The sequence below is a fragment of the Oncorhynchus mykiss genome, chromosome 25, assembly GCF_013265735.2.
Source record: "Oncorhynchus mykiss isolate Arlee chromosome 25, USDA_OmykA_1.1, whole genome shotgun sequence".
NCBI classification, from domain to species: Eukaryota; Metazoa; Chordata; class Actinopteri; order Salmoniformes; family Salmonidae; genus Oncorhynchus; species Oncorhynchus mykiss.
Window position 1 is genome coordinate 22,250,247 of NC_048589.1, and position 20,440 is coordinate 22,270,686.

Here is a 20,440-nt window from a genome sequence, read left to right on the forward strand (position 1 = left end):
GTACCTAAAACATGATATTGTGTGTAGTTACATAGTTATGCAAAAAACTACAATTACATAAAATGATTTTGTGCTTGAAAACACAAAGGAAATCATTTTGAAATGTGTATATATATATATTGACTATATATACTGAGAGAAGCCCCACCAGCTAACTCAGAAACATGAAGCAGTATTTAACATTGGCAGCAGAGCATTTCTGTAGGCATATCGCTTTTTTGTGCCAAACCTTAGTTTGTTGTAAGCACTGAAGGAAAATAAAAAACTAGTGTGAAAACTGCACGAAAGATACAAAATAATATTTACTCAAGGCTTGACTTCATGCGCTTAATAACAAGCAACACAAAATAAAAAATACATTTTCTTCCAAATTGTGTACTTGTCTACCTAGACTTATCTTGAACATGGGTGATTTACTGTGTGTGTTAACCATTCTAGACAGTTTTGGGGTCAAGGCTTCTCCAGTGGTTGGTTTTAGAGAACACCTTCTAGATGACATAGTACTACCCCCAGATAATGACAAGGCTATCCAACAATGATCAAGCTGTCTGCCACTGAGTCTGAGCTGGGCTCCACTGTTAGCAAGGCGCAGGTCTACTCTTCCTTTCGCTTGGCCCCGGGGATCTTCGCCTGGATCCTGTCGAGACAAAACATGGAGGTCACCACTCTGATACAGTGTTAAACTTTTCTAGTTTGTATCAAGATGAACATCATTCCAATCTATTTTATAGTGGGATGTTCCAGGGACTAGTGTGTTTATTCTTGAGTAAAAAAGGTAATTAACTACTACTCACTTCCCCACCACAGAGTTCACTTGGGTCCGTATTAGTCCCACATATTGGTCAATCTGTGCCTGAGGGTGAAGAGAGGAAAAACAACTTGGATTACATAAAAAAATATTCTTTATCCCATTACTCAACAATTTGAAAGTAGAAATAATTAAACGCAACAGTCTTTCTATAAATCTAATGGGTAGAATAAACCTCTTCAGAATAGCATGACTGCCAGAGTTTATGCTTCTCTGTAATACCAGCTACCCCACCAAAGACATTCTTTAAAAAAAAGTATACTGTTATAAGACTATATGGGAAAATAAAACTCAGAATAAAAAGGAATGTTTTAGATCTTCCTAAGTCTGAGAGTGGTTTTAACCTTCCAGACTTGGACTTGTATCAACTCACCACCCAGGGCTTTTTACTTGAGACATATTGTTAAATGCACTAAAGAGGAACAATGGGAACATATTGAAGATGCACATTTATGGCCCCAAAATATTTGTGTTTTTTCAAAGGATTAAGCTAAGAAGATTCAACTTCATAGTTAACACTATAACAACAGCAAAGGTAATTAAATGTATTCTACAAGAATCAATATCACTCCCTAAAAACACAACCCTATGAAACAATCCTTGGATATCTTTCAGAATTAACTATTGGAACGTAGACTTAAAAATAACTGATATTGGCATAAATGGAGGGAATGTTGGAACATAACTAATACAATTACAGTTAACTAAACTGTATGCTTAATCCAGTATATTAATATATATACAATTTATTACACAAGACAAAATTCACAAATTCTACACCACAATAGCAGTCATGTGTAAGTGTAAAATTAACAATGACTATAACATTCCCAGAAGGCATGGATTATTAAATTCAAAAGTTATGGCCAGAGTTAGAAAGGTGGCTGTCAGAAGTATTACAATGTACATTTATTTACTTTTAATCCGTCTGCATATTTCAAGACATGGCAAATGAGGGTGCAGTGAGATACCTCATGGGTTGGATGATACTTTTCTTGTCAACCCTTTTGAAAAACTGAACTGGAAATCAACCAATCCTCCGTGGTTAAAAACTGAACTGGAAATCAACCAATCCTCCATGGTTAACAACTGAACTGGAAATCAACCAATCCTCCGTGGTTAAAAACTGAACTGGAAATGGAAATCAACCAATCCTCCATGGTTAACAACTGAACTGGAAATCAACCAATCCTCCGTGGTTAAAAACTGAACTGGAAATCAACCAATCCTCCATGGTTAAAAACTGAACTGGAAATCAACCAATCCTCCATGGTTAAAAACTGAACTGGAAATCAACCAATCCTCCATGGTTAAAAACTGAACTGGAAATCAACCAATCCTCCATGGTTAAAAACTGAACTGGAAATCAACCAATCCTCCATGGTTAACAACTGAACTGGAAATCAACCAATCCTCCATGGTTAAAAACTGAACTGGAAATCAACCAATCCTCCATGGTTAAAAACTGAACTGGAAATCAACCAATCCTCCATGGTTAACAACTGAACTGGAAATCAACCAATCCTCCATGGTTAAAAACTGAACTGGAAATCAACCAATCCTCCATGGTTAAAAACTGAACTGGAAATCAACCAATCCTCCATGGTTAAAAACTGAACTGGAAATCAACCAATCCTCCATGGTTAAAAACTGAACTGGAAATCAACCAATCCTCCATGGTTAACACAATGGAAAGGTCAAATGTTTTATTATCGAAATGTTTGAAGAGCCCGGGTGACAGAGAGAATCAAAATGGTACAGTTTGAGGACATATGGCGGAGAGTGTGCGGGTACTGCAGATGGGCGTGTGAGTCTGGGCATGTGTGATGTTGACTATGACTATGTTTGTATGTGTGTGTTTTGTATTGTAAAAAAAGAATAATGTACAGTACACATGTGTTCTAGAGAGTGAGGGGAAGTTCTTACCTGGTTTTTCTCATAGACAATGGGCATGCTGAACATGGACACCACGGCTGTAGGGGAAGAGAGTGAGCGCGTGTTGGAGCAGTTAGACCCCTGGGAATATTCTCATGTACACAATGTGTCAACCAAGCCCCAGCTCAGAGACTTAACAAAAATATGAGATCTGTTACGTCTTCAGTTGTGAATGAATCCTTTGAACAAGGCCCTTACTGAATTGACCTTTTTTTTAGGATGCAACTAATCCTAATCTTGGAAATCGACTGTTTTTGCTCAAAAGGGCAGAACGATCAATAATCCACTGTGATACAGAATTGATACAGATTTCAGTAAAACTATTACTGGTTCCATGAAGAACCATATGTGATGAGGCAACCATTAGGCTGTCTGAGTTGCTCTTGTCAGGTCATGTTTCCCTGCTCCACAGCGTGTGTTCTCACTGTGTTGGGTTAACCATTGACAGACACTGGGGTACTGTGATGCTTGCTTATTACAGCCCACTCCCCTGATTATAGTACATACTCCAATTGCCTCTGTGATGGTGTAAATGGAGGTTTCAATATTATTCATTATATTACATTTTATAAAATGTTAGACAGCTGAGACAAAATACAATATGAGCTGTGTGTCAGGCTGAACATGGTGTGCAGTAGAGAGGTGCAGAGCTGAGTATAACAGCTACAGTAGCCAGTCGTAGAAGGATCCTCACCCAGAATAAGCAGAGTCAGGCCATTGAAGAGAGCGCCCACATAGGTCAACAGCCACATCAGGACAGCAAACTGCAACACAGGGTAAAGACATTTAACTATTGGCACTGCTTAAACAAATCCACTCCCACAATTTATGGTATGTGTATATGACATTTGACTGAAGGTATGTCATAATAAAATTATTTGATGTTTTAAGTGTAACTTAATGTTTGACAGCAGGAATAGTACTGAGATGACATATGTTAAAGAATGTAGTGTTGGTAAGAAGATTGTGTCCACTATGTCATTATTATTATGATGTTTTTTACCCCCAATTTCGTGATATCCAATTGCGATAACCGGCCGCCCTATGGGACTCCCGGTCACGGCCGGTTATGACACAGCCTGGGATCGAACCCGGGTCTGTAGTGACGCCTCAAGCACTGCGATGTAATGCCTTAGACCACTTGGGAGACAATGTCATTATTTTAAGCCCAGAGGCGAGAGTGAGGCTGACCTTCAGTGAGTCGATGAGGTCCTGGACCAGGAACAGCCTACGGAGCTCCTTCATACAGGTGTTGGCGTAGAGCAGAGCCTTGTCAGCATATTTACCGATCTGATCCTGGGACAGAGAGATCTCCACCTCCAGATAAGATCTATAGGGAAGAAGTACAACAGACTATTAGTGTCCAGGCTAAAGTGGCATTGCAAAAAAGTTGAGTGAATGTTTAAATGTCAGATTATTTCATGTGCTGAGTAAACACAGATCCTGTCTCCTCCCTAACTCACTTGAATGGGTGCCCTTCATCGGTCTTCTGCACGGCCTGAAGCACAGACTTGTAGATCCTGAAGCTGATGCTGGCAGAGAGGGCGGCCAGGGTTAAGTAGGCTCCCACACTGACCACACTGAACTGGGTCAGAGAGAAGAGCAGCAGGAGCACACTGCCAAACACAGCTCCAGACTGCTTCACGTTCCTCCAGTAGAGCAGGTCAATGGCTGGGGGGAGGACAGAGACAGGAGAGCAGAGTTAGGATCCAGTGTTAGACCCAGCATTACACACTACAGCAGGGATCTCCAACTGGCGGGCCGAATTTGGCCCCCCAACTTTTTTTGGGGGGGACATAAGACTAAAAACACATCAGTTCCAAGTGATTTTAATCTTGGAAATCTGTTCCAAAGTATTCCCACGCATAATAGAAAGAGATGTGATCGTACACAAATGTAAACAAGGTTTTAAATGTTTGTTTTAGTCAAATATCTGTTTGGGCTACTTGCGGTCAATTTGCAGTCTACAAATTATGTTCTGGCCCCCTGATTATTCGCTCAAGAAATAAAATCGTCCAGAAGCTGAATCTAATTGATGATCCCTGCACGACAGTATGACCAAGACCCATGATTACAGAGACCGTATGATGACCCATCTGTGGGGTGACTGGGGTCACCTCAACATTACAAAGTATGACCCAACCGTAGGGTCACCCCAACATGACACAGTTGACCCAACCGTAGGGTCACCTCAACATGACACAGTATGACCCAACCGTAGGGTCACCCCAACATGACACAGTATGACCCAACGGTAGGGTCACCCCAACATGACACAGTATGACCCAACCGTAGGGTCACCTCAACATGACCCAATATGACCCAACCGTAGGGTCAACCCAACATGACCCAACCGTAGGGTCACCCCAACATGACCCAGTATGACCCAACCGTAGGATCACCCCAACATGACCCAATATGACCCAACCGTAGGGTCAACCCAACATGACACAATATGACCCAACCGTAGGGTCACCCCAACATGACACAGTATGACCCAAACGTAGGGTCACCCCAACATGACACAATATGGCCCAACCGTAGGGTCACCCCAACATGACACAGTATGACCCAACCGTAGGTTCACCTCAACATGACACAGTATGACCCAACCGTAGGGTCACCCCAACATGACACAGTATGACCCAACCGTAGGGTCACCCCAACATGACACAGTATCACCCAACCGTAGGGTCACCCCAACATGACTAACCGTAGGGTCACCCCAACATGACCCAACTGTAGGGTCACCACAGAATGGCACAGGGATAGAATAACCACAGTGCTCAATAGTGTTCCTTAGCACGTCTATGTTGTGATATCCTTTACAGCAGTAATCCCAGGGTACCCCAGGCAGTTAGGTCAGATAACCTCAGAGGCCCCTGACGTGTGGGATTTTGCTCTAACCTATGTTTTATTGCGTTTGATTGAGCTGTCGATTAAACGGAGGAGTGAAAGTGCCAAAGTGAAGACCTTTCTGTCCTGCTTCTTTTCGCGCATATATATATATATATACACACACACACACGTAGTCTGCTGTTGTGAGGCCGTACTATATACACTGCTCAAAAAAATAAAGGAAATTTATCAACCCATGGAGGTCTTGATTTGGAGTCACACTCAAAATTAAAGTGGAAAACCACACTACAGGCTGATCCAACTTTGATGTAATGTCCTTAAAACAAGTAAAAATGAGGCTCAGTAGTGTGTGTGGCCTCCACGTGCCTGTATGACCTCCCTACAATGCCTGGGCATGCTCCTGATGAGGTGGTGGATGGTCTCCTGAGTGATCTCCTCCCAGACCTGGACTAAAGCATCCGCTAACTACTGGACAGTCTGTGGTGCAATGTGGCGTTGGTGGATGGAGCGAGACATGATGTCCCAGATGTGCTCAATTGGATTCAGGTCTGGGGAACGGGCGGGCCAGTCCATAGCATCAATGCCTTCCTCTTGCAGGAACTGCTGACACACTCCAGCCACATGAGGTCTAGCATTGTCTTGCATTAGGAGGAACCCAGGGCCAACCGCACCAGCATATGGTCTCACAAGGGGTCTGAGGATCTCATCTCGGTACCTAATGGCAGTCAGGCTACCTCTGGCGAGCACATGGAGGGCTGTGCGGCCCCCCAAAGAAATGCCACCCCACACCATGACTGACCCACCGCCAAACCGGTCATGCTGGAGGATGTTGCAGGCAGCAGAACGTTCTCCACGGCGTCTCCAGACTGTCACGTCTGTCACATGTGCTCAGTGTGAACCTGTTTTCATCTGTGAAGAGCACAGGGTGCCAGTGGCGAATTTGTCAATCTTGGTGTTCTCTGGCAAAAGCCAAACGTCCTGAACGGTGTTGGGCTGTAAGCACAACCCCCACCTGTGGACGTCGGGCCCTCATACCACCCTCATGGAGTCTGTTTCTGACCGTTTGAGCAGACACATGCACATTTGTGGCCTGCTGGTGGTCATTTTGCAGGGCTCTGGCAGTGCTCCTCCTGCTCCTCCTTGCACAAAGGCGGAGGTAGCGGTCCTGCTGCTGGGTTGTTGCCGTCCTACGGCCTCCTCCACGTCTCCTGATGTACTGGCCTGTCTCCTGGTAGAGCCTCCATGCTCTGGACACTACGCTGACAGACACAGCAAACCTTGCCACAGCTCGCATTGATGTGCCATCCTGGATGAGCTGCACTACCTGAGCCACTTGTGTGGGTTGTAGACTCCATCTCATGCTACCACTAGAGTGAAAGCACCGCCAGCATTCAAAAGTGACCAAAACATCAGCCAGGAAGCAGAGGAACTGAGAAGTGGTCTGTGGTTATCACCTGCAGAACCACTCCTTTATTGGGGGTGTCTTGCTAATTGCCTATAATTTCCACCTGTTGTCTATTCCATTTGCACAACAGCATGTGACATTTATTGTCAATCAGTGTTGCTTCCTAAGTGGACAGTTTGATTTCACAGAAGTGTGATTGACTTGGAGTTACATTGTGTTGTTTAAGTGTTCCCTTTATTTTTGGGAGCAGTGTATATACTACCGTTCAAAAGCAGGTTTTTTGTCCATTAAAATAACATCAAATCGATCAGAAATCCTGAAAGCATTTCACTGTAAGGTCTACACCTCTTGTATTCGGCGCATGTGACTAATACAATTTTATTTGATCTGATCTATGGATTTCACATTACTGGGAATACAAATATGAATCTGTTGGTCACAGATAACTTAAAAAGTAGGGTCATTTATCAGACAACCAGTCCGTGTCTGGTGTGACCATTTGCCTCAGCGCAACATCTTCTTTGCAGAGTTGATCATGCTGTTGATTGTGGCCAGTGGAATGTTGTCCCACTCTTCAATGGCTGTGCGAAGTTGCTGAATACTGGCGGGGACTGGAACACGCTGTTATACTCGTCGATGCAAAGCATCCAAAACATGCTCAATGGGTGACATGTCTGGTGAGTATGCAGGCCATGGAAGAACTGGGACATTTTTAGCTTCCAATAATTCTGTACAGACCCTTTTGAAAACATGCTAAAACATGAGGCGATGGCAGCAGATGAATGGCATGACAATAAGCCTCAGGATCTCATCAACGTATCTCAATGCATTCAAATTGTGTTTGTTGTCCGTAGCTTATGCCTGCCCATACCATAACCACACCGCTACCATGGGGCACTCTGTTCACAACGTTGACATCAGCAAACCGTCGCCCACACTACGCCATCTGCCTGGGTACAGCTGAAACCGGGATTCATCCATGAAGAACACACTTCAGTGTGCCAGTGCCCTCGACGGTGAGCATTTGCCCACTGATGTCGGTTACGACGCCAAACTGCAGTCAAGTCAAGTCCCTAGTGAGGACTACGAGCACTCAGATGAGCTTCCCTGAGGTTACTGACAGTTTGTGCAGAAATTCTTCAGTTGTGCAAACCCACAGTTTTATCAGCTATCTGAGTGGCTGGTCTCAAACGATATCGCAGGTGAAGAAGCCGAATGTGGAGGTCCTGGGTTGGCGTGGTTAAACGTAGTCTGCTGTTGTGAGGCCGTTTGGATGTACTGCCACATTCTCTAAAACGAGGTGGCTTATGTTAGAGAAATGAACCTTCAATTCTCTGGTAACAGGTCTGGTGGACATTTCTGCAGTGAGTACGTCATTTGCACGCTCCCTTGTGTGAGAAACCTGCACATTTTATAGTGGTCTTTTATTGTCTCAGCACAAGGTGCACCTGTGTAATAACCATGCTGTTTAATCAGCTTCTTGATATGCCTCACCTGTCAGGTAGATGGATTATCTTGACAAAGGGGAAATGCTCACTTACAGGGATGTAAACAAGTTTGTGCACAACATTTGAGAGAAATAAGCTTTTTGTGCAAATGGAACATTTATTTTCTTTCAGCTCATGAAACCAACACTTTACATTTAACTAGGCAAGTCAGTTAATAACACATTCTTATTTACAATGACGGCCTAGGAACAGTGGGTTAACTGCCTTGTTCAGGGGCAGAACGACAGATTTTTACCTTGTCAGCTCGGGGATTCGATCTAGAAACCTTTTGGTTACTGGCCCAACGCTCTAACCACTAGGCTACCTGCCATGTTCAGTATACATCCAATTCAATGGTGTCTTACAAGACTGGCGCCATGTCTTGCTATTTATGGTTTTTGGGCATAAGACTCAGTATGTTTTCAGCCCCCAACAAAGACGGCAGAGGTTTGTCACCCCTGGATTAGCCCTGAGTCAGTGTACCGTTCCAGCTCAGCTCAAGTGACCCCCACAGCCCTCTCCGGTGTTGGCTGGAAACACAGGCTTGTTTCCATGAGAAAAGTGTCTGGTTCACCCACAGTTGTGAGCCAGCTCCTCAACATCCAGTGACTGTGGCTCAGTGTACATTCATGTATTTCAATGTTCAACTGTTGATGTGACACCTGCAAGCCCTCTGTTTTACGAGGAGGAGGAGACAAAGCCTGTTCCAAAGAGTTTGTGCTCCTGTTCCATAGAGGAGTGAAAAACGGCTGCGTGCTCTGGGTGTCTTCTCCTTCCTCCCTAAGCCCTCGTGTCTGCCCATCCGCCTTCCTGCTCTAATTTTAGCTGTGGAGCTGTGAGCGGCACAGAGATGATGGCCATCTTGATTTCTAACAGGCATCTATGGATGCCAAAAAGGTGTTCTAAAACTGGGTGCTGAAAGGACTCTAATTTTACCACCACTGACCCTCTCACTTTATGAGGGGCGGGTGCACATTTTGCCATACCCCCATAATCATCTGCCCAAATTACCAATACTGAGCTTCCCTTCTCAATAACCAATACGGACTAACCTCTTTCCCTGTCATCAATAACTACTCAATAAGGCTGGATTACCACCCCTTCATCTATAATCTTCCATTTCTATCTGACTGAGTGCCACTCCCTATAAACCCACTGTCACTAGTCAGAAACTCACTATGATTTGCCATTTATCTACTCTATTGCTTAAAATGGAGATGCAAAAAAAGAATAATTCACACACGCACCAAGCGAAGCAGCCGTAAAACAGACAGGCAGGACAGCAATGCCAGAGAGACTTGACATACAGCAGCATTTGTGCATTGTGATCTGATCTACAGATTGCACAAAGAGAGAAAAGCTTTAGCTAGTGCAGTAGAAGCGTGTGTACTGACCTGCGGCTCCCATGGCTGAACAGGGATAGAGGCAGCTGCTTTATCCACAGACAAAAGGAGAGCATGAAGGGGGAGTGGCCACAAGCACACAGGCTAGTCATTGGTCTGGGGGAGGGTTAAGGGGATAGGTTGCCAGAGACCTGAGCTGCGATCCAGCACACACTCGTACACACACCCTCTCAGTGAGCTCTTTTAAGACTGCCAAGCAAGGGTAAAATTAAAGTGACTATCTTATTCAAAATGGTGGATGGGTATCTCCCTCCACCAGACAGGAAGATGGAATTCTTTCCGATCATTTATTCTCTTATCTATAGCCCGCAGCATGTGACTTCATTGGCAGTATACCATCTACTGAGTGGGTTTCTCAGCAGATCTGCAACGTCTGTGAGGGTGTTATATGACCTTACTGTGAGGATGAAAGATGCAGGCTGAAATGTACTGCTCTATTAAAATGCTTCAGCTCTGTGAGCACCTGCCTGGTGCAATTACCATAGCTACGGTGCTGCATTTTCTCCCCCTCCACTCACAGATAGAGAGGAGGAAGGAGAGAGAGTGAGAGAGAGATGGAGGGAGAGAGCGAAAGCACTCCCTGGGGAACTGAGACAGATTCACTTGCTCTGAATATGTGGAATGAGGGACACGTAACGTGTCTACACCGACACACCCAGCCTTTATTGTTCAACACAAAAGGACAAAGGGACGGTTTAACAGGAAGCTGTCAAAACAACAGACACAAACGTCATGGACATGGTTTCTAAACGCTGCTGATAGAATCTGACACGGTTTAAATACCATAATAAAGGCTTCATGGAGTTTGATGGCTGAGTTTGGGTTGTCATCTAAAATGCCAATCGTTAAATCATATTACAAATCATGCAACTGTCTGGAACTAGCCTACATTTTCTTTTACTGACAAAATACTGCCACAAAACATGTTTTGCTTATTCTTATCAAGGAAGACTATTGGTGAATAATACCGTTTTCAAACTAGATGGTAATTTTGCATTAAGTAAAAAAAAAATCTGGTTAAAAGTATTTTTGTGGTAGTTGAACCAATTGATTGGTTTAAACTATTTCTGTTCTGATTTCAGATCTGGGTTGCAGAGAAGTAGATTTCATAGTATCTTAGAAGATATTTCTGTTCTGATTTGAATAGCAGAGAAGTAGACTAATATTTAATACACTAAGTTGTTAGGAAAGTGGTCAAAGTAGTGGATGTGTCAAAAGTTACATGAATTACTGATTGTGTCATTCTTAGAATGTGCTCCCCCTGTGCTGTAGTTAACAAATTCAAAGTTTCAAGGCAGTCAGTGGGAAGTTAGCCTACTACAGTTGGGTGATATTAAGATAGCATCGTCTACTGACGATGATTGACAGCCATAGTCGATGGTGATGACACAGTGATGTGACAGATGATGGTTTAGCCTTTTAACGTTACTGGCGCTGCGCAGTGAAGAATGGCGTCTCGCGGCACACAGCAGGGGAGCACGCAAGTGACATTCCCGAGGAATTTGCCTTTTCCTATTTTCTAAAGCCTATTTAAATAAATACTTTTTGTTATATACAGAGCGCAAGAGAGAAATGTAGGCCAGTCAGAGAGAAGAATTCCACCCAAGCAGCGCAAAAGGTCCAGTCAGAAAATATTGTTTCTCTCTCTCTCTCTGTCGGAAACTCCTTGACTTTCTTGTGTCTAGCTGTAAAAAATAATTGGTTGCCTATATTCCCCTCTCTTTCCATTCGATAGGCTATGAATAGGATTTTGGGCTATAGGCTACACTCATAATTTTATGCATGGCTTTCTCCCGATCAAACAATGAATGTAACAGAGTTCAATCTCAAAGAGTTATTTGAATAGCCTAAAAATGTAAACGGTAGCCAGGGTAATAATGAGAGAAAATAAACAACATCAATGGCCTATAGAAAACATCTAACGACCAGTTTAATAAAGTTTAAGCTTATCAAGAAAGAGATGATCCATGCGGACCAAGAAAATCCCTCTACACGAAGTTGAAAACCAAATGGCCAATAACCTATCCTCCTACTAGGTCTATCATAAAAGCTTTAAGAGAGGTTAAAGTTCCCAAATTTTCTAGCCTAAGAAGGTGTTGTCCTAAAGTTGCCACTTTCAAAAAGAACAAGTATGAAAGTCTATAGCCTAGGCTATTCTTAAATCACAGCTTTATAAGCGATAGTTTGTGCTATTATACTATTATTTATTTATTATTTTACAATTATTTTATGAGGCAAATGTGCGTAGCCAGGTGCTAAAATTGAACTTGGTTCTATTTGTGATGCTTAATGTGCTGCAAGTTCCGCCTTTCCTATCTCCTCATTGGTTTTTAGGAGCATATCCCACGTGGGTGATTGAAAGATGAACTGAGGTCCACACTCCTGTCCAGTTGGTGGTGGTAATGCAACCTTCAAGTTGGTTGCCAACCTCCATATAAAGTCCAAAGAAGAAGAAGAAGCCTGAAGTAGGAGAGATCACTAGAAACTAACTCGGTTTACCATTTTATCTGTGGACAAATTGTCAGAGTAGAGGACCATGACTTGCATTTCAGGTAAAATAACAACCCAATGTTTATATCCCAGGACAAATTAGCTAGCAACAGCACGCTAGCTAGCTAAATTTCCATAAATGTTTGCTTATCGACCTGTCCCCAAATTAATATAATTGGTTCAGAGATCGTTTTGACATTTCAACCATCTGGCGTCGAAGGACGTTCCTTATCAGACTGTCACCACTCCGTCATGTGTGCGACACACACACCTATTCCATGCTGGAGCTCCTCCACCAGAAAGGAATATTCTGAAATATTTGCCTGCACTTAGCCTCGGCCCAGGCTTTCAACAACATTATATGTCATTATGATTCGTCCAGTTGTAGCATTCGATTTCGTGCTATAGCCCAACGGTTTAGTCAAGTATTATTTATTGGTTGGCCAATAGGGGTCAATACCATCGTATGTGATATACACTGAACAAAAATATAAACATGCAACAATTTCAAAAAGTTTACTGAGTTACAGTTAATAAATAAATTCATTAGGCCCTAGTGTATGGATTTCACATGCCTGGGATTACAGATATGCATCTGTTGGTCACAGAAACCTTAAAAAAAGGTAGAGGCGTGGATCAGAAAACCAGTGACTATCATTTGCCTCATGCAGCGCGACACATCTCCTTTGCATAGAGTTGATCAAGCTGTTGATTGTGACATGTTGTCCCACTCCTCTTCAATGGCTGTGTGAAATTGATGGATACTGGTGGGAACTGGAACACGCCGTTGTACATGTCGATCCAGAGTATTCCAAATATGCTCAATGGGTGACATGTCTAGTGAGTATGCAGGCCATTGAAGAACTGGGACATTTTCAGCTTCCAGGAATTGTGTAGAGATCCTTGCAACATGGGGCCATGCATTATCTTGCTGAAACACGAAGTGACTGTGGCGTATGAATGGCACGACAATGGGCCTCTGGATCTCGTCACGGTATCGCTGTGTATTCAAATTGCCATTGATAAAACGCAGTTGTGTTCATTGTTCGTAGCTTATGCCTGCCCATACCATAACCTCATCGCCACCATGGGGCACTCTGTTCACAACGTTGACATCAGCAAACCGCTCACCCACACCACACCATACACGCTGTCTGCCATCTGGCCGGTACAGTTGAAACCGGGATTAATCTGTGAAGAGCAAAATTCTCCAGCAGCCATCGAAAGTGAGCATTTGCCTAGTGAAGTTGGTTACAACGCCGAACTGCAGTCAGGCCAAGACCGTGGTGAGGACAACGAGCATAAAGATGAGCTTCCCTGAGATGGTTTCTTACAGTTTGTGCAAAAATTCTTCAGCTGTGTAAACCCACAGTTTCATCAGCTGTCCGGGTGGCTGGTCTCAGATGATCTTACAGGTGGAGAAGCCATATGTGGATGTCCTGGGCTGGCGTGGTCTGTGGTTGTACGTGATATACATGACGGCTTATGGTAGAGAAATTAACATTCAATTCTCTGGCAACAGCTCTGGTGGACATTCCTGCAGTGAGTATGCCAATTGCACATTCCCTCAAAACTTGAAACATCTGTAGCATTGTGTTATGTGACAAAACTGCACATTTTAGAGTGGCCTTTTAGGTGCATCTGTGTAATGATCATGCTGTTTAATCAGCTTATTGATATGCCACACATGTCAGGTGGATGGATTATCTGGGCAAAGGAGAAATGCTCACTAACACGGAGGTAAACAAATTAGTGGCACAACATTTTAGAGAAATAAGCTTTTTGTGTATATGGAACATTTCTGGGATATTTTATTTCAGCTCATTAAACATGGGACCAACATTTTACATGTTGTGTTTATATTTTTGATCAGTGTACAGTACCAGTCAAAAGTTTGGACACACCTAATCCAGGGTTTTTCTTAATTTTTACTATTTTCTACATTGTAGAATAGTAGTGAAGGCATCAAAACTATGAAATAACACATATGGAATCATGTAGTAACCAAAAAAGGGTTAAACAAATCAAAAATATATTTTAGATTCTTCAAAGTAGCTACCCTTTGCCTTGATGACAGCTTTACACACTCTTGGCATTCTCTCAACCAGCTTCACCTGGAATTATTTTCCAACAGTCTTAAAGGAGTCCCCACATATGCTGAGCACTTTTTAGCTGCTTTTTCTTCACTCTGCGGTCCAACTCATCCCAAACCATCTTAATTGGGTTGATGTCGGGTGATTGTGGAGGCCAGGTCATCTGATGCACCCCTCTCCTTCTTGGTCAAATAGCTCTTACACAGCCTGCACAACATTTTAGAGAAATAAGCTTTTTGTGCGTGTAGAACATCTCTGGGATCTTTTATTTCAGCTCATGAAACATGGGACCAACAAATATATCGTGATGATGAATTATGGGTACATAATCACTATAGGACAAAGGTTGGCGTCACCTGCTTACTGTTGACACGGTTACTAAAACAGCTCCACCCTTTGATTGGCAAAATATATTTCTGTTCTGATTTCAGACTTGAATAGCAGAAACAGAGGAACATTTCATATGCTCTAACCTTTTGCCTAAGTTGTTGGAAAAGTGGTCAAAGTAGCAAAAATTGCATTGTTTACAGTGATGAACTGTTGGAAGTCATGTGACTGTCTAACAATGGGGAATGCTTTAGAATGTTGAAAAAAGTCCCATTTAAGTGAAGATTGGGGGGAAAAAAATGCAAAAGGCTTAATAGGTTAAAAAGTACAAAATACACTGCTCCAAAAAATAAAGGGAACACTTAAACAACACAATGTAACTCCAAGTCAATCACACTTCTGTGAAATCAAACTGTCCACTTAGGAAGCAACACTGATTGACAATAAATTTCACATGCTGTTGTGCAAATGGAATAGACAACAGGTGGAAATTATAGGCAATTAGCAAGACACCCCCAAATAAGGAGTGGTTCTGCAGGTGGTGACCACAGACCACTTCTCAGTTCCTATGCTTCCTGGCTGATGTTTTGGTCACTTTTGAATGCTGGCGGTGCTTTCACTCTAGTGGCAGCATGAGACGGAGTCTACAACCCACACAAGTGGCTCAGGTAGTGCAGCTCATCCAGGATGGCACATCAATGCGAGCTGTGGCAAGAAGGTTTGCTGTGTCTGTCAGCGTAGTGTCCAGAGCATGGAGGCGCTACCAGGAGACAGGCCAGTACATCAGGAGACGTGGAGGAGGCCGTAGGAGGGCAACAACCCAGCAGCAGGACCGCTACCTCCGCCTTTGTGCAAGGAGGAGCAGGAGGAGCACTGCCAGAGCCCTGCAGATGACCTCCAGCAGGCCACAAATGTGCATGTATCTGCTCAAACGGTCAGAAACAGACTCCATGAGGGTGGTATGAGGGCCCGACGTCCACAGGTGGGGGTTGTGCTTACAGCCCAACACCGTGCAGGACGATTTGGCATTTGCCAGAGAACACCAAGATTGGCAAATTCGCCACTGGCACCCTGTGCTCTTCACAGATGAAAGCAGGTTCACACTGAGCACGTGACAGAGTCTGGAGACGCCGTGGAGAACGTTCTGCTGCCTGCAACATCCTCCAGCATGACCGGTTTGGTGGTGGGTCAGTCATGGAGTGGGGTGGCATTTCTTTGGGGGGCCGCACAGCCCTCCATGTGCTCGCCAGAGGTAGCCTGACTGCCATTAGGTACCGAGATGAGATCCTCAGACCCCTTGTGAGACCATATGCTGGTGCGGTTGGCCCTGGGTTCCTCCTAATGCAAGACAATGCTAGACCTCATGTGGCTGGAGTGTGTCAGCAGTTCCTGCAAGAGGAAGGCATTGATGCTATGGACTGGCCCGCCCGTTCCCCAGACCTGAATCCAATTGAGCACATCTGGGACATCATGTCTCGCTCCATCCACCAACGCCACGTTGCACCACAGACTGTCCAGGAGTTGGCGGATGCTTTAGTCCAGGTCTGGGAGGAGATCCCTCAGGAGACCATCCGTCACCTCATCAGGAGCATGCCCAGGCATTGTAGGGAGGTCATACAGGCACGTGGAGGCCACACACACTACTGAGCCTCATTTTGACTTGTTTTAAGGACATTACATCAAAGTTGGATCAGCCTGTAGTGCGGTTTTCCACTTTAATTTTGAGTGTGACTCCAAATCCAGACCTCCATGGGTTGATAAATTTGTTTTCCATTGATAATTTTTGTGTGATTTTGTTGTCAGCACATTCAACTATGTAAAGAAAAAAGTATTTAATAAGAATATTTCATTAATTAAGATCTAGGATGTGTTATTTTAGTGTTCCCTTTATTTTTTTGAGCAGTGTATATCAAAAGTATGTAAGCACACTATTCCAGACCGGTCTGTACGTTTTAAAGTTTGAATGACGTTTCTATCTTAAACGGTGTAGGAGGGATGGAGTGCTCATAATAACTAGCCAATAAGTCAGAAGTATGGTAGAGATTTAGAATGAGACGTTTGCAAGTCCCATTAATAATTTGTTCAGCATCTAATTCCCTTTTATTAGGCTTAGCGCTAGATAGCAGGCTTTGCTTTCACATTGGTACTGTACAGTAAACAATTGGTATAGGCCTATAGCCTATTTCACAGAGTGAGTCATGGGTGAGGTTCTGTCAAGCTCTCTGGTTTGTAGAGACCCTGGGGATTACTGTCCTGCCCAGCCAGCATGAACACAGGATGTTGAACCAAAACGTACAGTAGGTACCGTGGCACGCAGACAAACCCTGATCACTGATACAGGCCTGTATGATTTCTGCTTCTGATACTCAACAAGCTGACGCAATATTCCTCACTCTTCAGATTTGTAGTCAGATTATGTTCTACATTTTTAGGTAGCGGCAGAGTGAACCAGTTTGAGCCTGACCCGGTTAGACCACTAAAGTCATCGACACTGGCTCAAACCATGCCCCAAGCCAGCATGATCAAACATGTATCCAAACCTGTGTCTTTGCTTCAACAGCTTATTCAAACTAAAGAACATCCAACTGGTCAATTTTATCATTTATCTGTGTGTGTTTTGTGTGTGTTAAGGTGAAACTCTATGTTGGACCAAGGTGTATCATTGTCAATGCTAATATGGCTAAGATTCACTAGCTAGCTAACCAACAACTGTAACAATGTATTTGAGAAATGATGTATGTTATCAACAAGCTAAGTGAAACCAGTCTGTTTTGCCCCATAGTTGCGCACGCGTCACTTTTGTTGCTAAACAACCAACCCGTCTATAGTGAAAGCTCAGAGAATACAAGCTATTATCCTCACAACTCTGTGACTGAATGAAAGGAACTGGTTATTGTTCAATGAAAATAAAGTATCCACATAGACCTGTGTGGCTCCTTCTCTGTATATTTTATAAATAGATTTATAGGCTATTAGTCTTGCATTTTAATTTGGAGATTCTATTCTATTCTCCATTTTAAATCTTAAAATCACTCAGTTTCATTCACAGGTAAGGAAAAGGCAGGCCAACCAACCCAATCTCTCTCCTACAATAAGCATGGATGCAATAGAAAATGACAGCCAGCTGGAAAGGCAAGGAGGAGGAAGGGACACCATTTTCTCTCCTCGTCAGGCAATACTAATGCACACCATGATGGAGAAAAAGGCAGACGGAGGCTGTGCCTTTCTTTCCCAGTCGCTGCAAGGTGCCCTGGCAGCCGATGGATGAGACTGATGTAATTAGGATGGGTGTGGCCTGGTTGCCATGGAGACAGTCAGTCAGTGCCATCCGGATGCTCCAACAGCCTCGCACACAAAAATAGCTCAAAGTCTCCGGCATGAAAACAGCTCCCCACAGAGCGTCACACTGGGAGGGCGATAACAATGACAAACCTTGGTCCAACATAGAGTTTCACCTTAACACACACACACACACACAAAACACACACAGACACTGAACAACAGACATCTCACAGCATGTATGTATACATTCGTCATCAACGTCTCACAGCCACCCATCCTCCCACCCTCTTTTTCCCCTTTGTCTCAAAACGGCACACAGAGAGCGTGATCAGGGCGTGTCTGCTGTGAGACGGGGGGACGGGGGGGGGGGGTAAACAGCTAAGCTTGTTCACCCAGGCCCCGACTAACACACACCTTGGATACCACCACGACCATACATGCAACATCCCCCTTTCACACAAACACAACTAGAGCTTTGCACTCACAGCATAAATAGGCTACATGTGCACCTCATACATACACACAAATCAGATCACCACTCACAGCCTAGATACACACACTCCTAACACACAGACAGAGACAGATAATCCATTCCTTACTTAGATTTACGTGTATTTTGGGTATATGTTGTGAAACTGTTATTACTTGTTAGATATTGCTGCACTGTCGGAGCTAGAAGCACAAGCATTTCGCTACACCCGCAATAACATCTGCTAAACATGTGTATGTGACCAATAAAATGTGATTTGATTTACACAATAAACACAGCAAACACATCAGTACCCTGGCCTTTCCAGCTACTCCAGGAGCACTCCTTCTTGATACCGTCTGCAGTGGCCTGCATGCTGATGATCAATCTCCCTGATTTTCCTTTCTCTTGGTCTTCTCCGTTTTCTTCTAGCTCTTCCTCTTCTTGTGCCACTGATTCACTCACTCATCTCACAAAGGCATGAATAGTTGGAATGATGAGATGCGGAGACGAGAGGGAGGGAGTCAAGGTTTCCAAGGTACTGCTGGCTCGCGGAAAAAACAGAATGATGCTGTGGAGCAGTGTTAGTGAGAACAGAAGGAGGAGAGGGGGTGTGTGGGAGGGGGGGGGGGGGGTGATCGAATAAACGCCACACCACAGTCGCTACTGCAGCAAATCATCCATGCAATGATTTAGTGCGGGGGGGGTAGGCATCCCTTCACAATAAAAGTCCTCATGCTTATCCTGATTCTCAGAGCAGACTAGGTGGTGGGCTGGGGGTTTGGTAGTGAAAGAGTTAACCAACATGCCCTTTGATTAAGCTCAGTCGGAAACAGGCAGGTGCACCGTCATATTTCCTAGCCCACCCCTCATGCTCCCATTTTTGTGGCTAGTTTCATCGTGATCAATATTTGTATAGAAGATCATTTACGGATAAGGTGCCAGATTGAAATGACAATTGAAAGAAATCTGACGTCATCCTTCACAGCATTGAGACTGTGGGTAAAAGGTTTTGTGTTAAGACTGAGGATTCTATAGGCTACTGCTGGGGAAGGGACCTAGCGTAGCTAAGAAATCATCTAGCAAATAGTCAACTCCTCTGTCCTTTGTTTCTACGCTTTGTACAAAATAATGTTTAAGCTTGTGGTCAATATGACACAAATACCGTAGTTATTTTCAATATGTCTCACTAATTATTGAGCAGCTTAAGTGCTTGTCTTTTTAATAATTAATAAATATACACACTGTAGCCTACAGTAATAGCCCTCAAAGGTTTACTGCTTTAAGGCTGTGGTTCAGTTTGTGCTTTAGGTCCCACCAGGATGCATTAGCAATGCAAATGACCTGACAAAGCTCTAGGGCGTTTCCATGACAGCGAAAGCTGAAAATATTTAGGATATCTCAGATTGTTCTGGCAATTCTCACAAATAAACGTCATTAGGAGGAAGGATGTTTGACATGCTTTTTACATTTGTATCACAAACCATTTTTTGAGTGGCCATTTTAGGTCCTTTTTAGACCTATGCATGCCTCCTGTAAGACCCTATGATCTGTGAACTGTACATGATACAGACAACATCTTGATGTCATTATACTTCTTATAGTGTGATCTAAAATATGGAGTATGTCTTGATTCTGAAATATAATTTTTCACATTCATTTATTCAACATTAAAAATATGAATATGAATATCTGAAAAGTACCCTTTCTGATTTTGTTAATTTTAAGACATTGTTTGGAACGATATACTCTACAAGTACATCACATTTCCAGAGTGGGCTCTTGTATGAGCACCACCAACACAGTGAATGGGAAATGGAATTCAAAGGATGATTTGCTGAATGAGTAATTGTAGAGGAGGGCTGTGACTTCATGAAAACTT

The 20,440-nt window shown here is 43.5% G+C and overlaps 1 protein-coding gene across 3 annotated transcripts in view; it reads right to left on the bottom strand.

Annotated features, from left to right (window-relative positions):
• Nucleotides 1-265: 265 nt before the first annotated feature.
• Nucleotides 266-20,440, bottom strand: part of rtn1a (reticulon 1a) — a 46,171-nt gene continuing 25,996 nt past the window's right edge. The window contains exons 1-7 of one of the 3 annotated variants that reach the window (XM_036962271.1): nucleotides 18,873-19,136; nucleotides 4,207-4,414; nucleotides 3,935-4,073; nucleotides 3,438-3,507; nucleotides 2,735-2,781; nucleotides 795-853; nucleotides 266-637 (exon numbers count right to left, since the gene is read on the bottom strand). In XM_036962271.1, the coding sequence (XP_036818166.1) occupies nucleotides 595-637; nucleotides 795-853; nucleotides 2,735-2,781; nucleotides 3,438-3,507; nucleotides 3,935-4,073; nucleotides 4,207-4,414; nucleotides 18,873-18,933 (627 nt within the window). In that variant the 5' untranslated portion in view covers nucleotides 18,934-19,136 and the 3' untranslated portion in view covers nucleotides 266-594. Of the gene's footprint in view, nucleotides 638-794; nucleotides 854-2,734; nucleotides 2,782-3,437; nucleotides 3,508-3,934; nucleotides 4,074-4,206; nucleotides 4,415-9,888; nucleotides 10,020-18,872; nucleotides 19,137-20,440 lie in introns of those variants that run through there. The other 2 variants (XM_021584950.2, XM_021584949.2) reach the window with 2 other exon arrangements.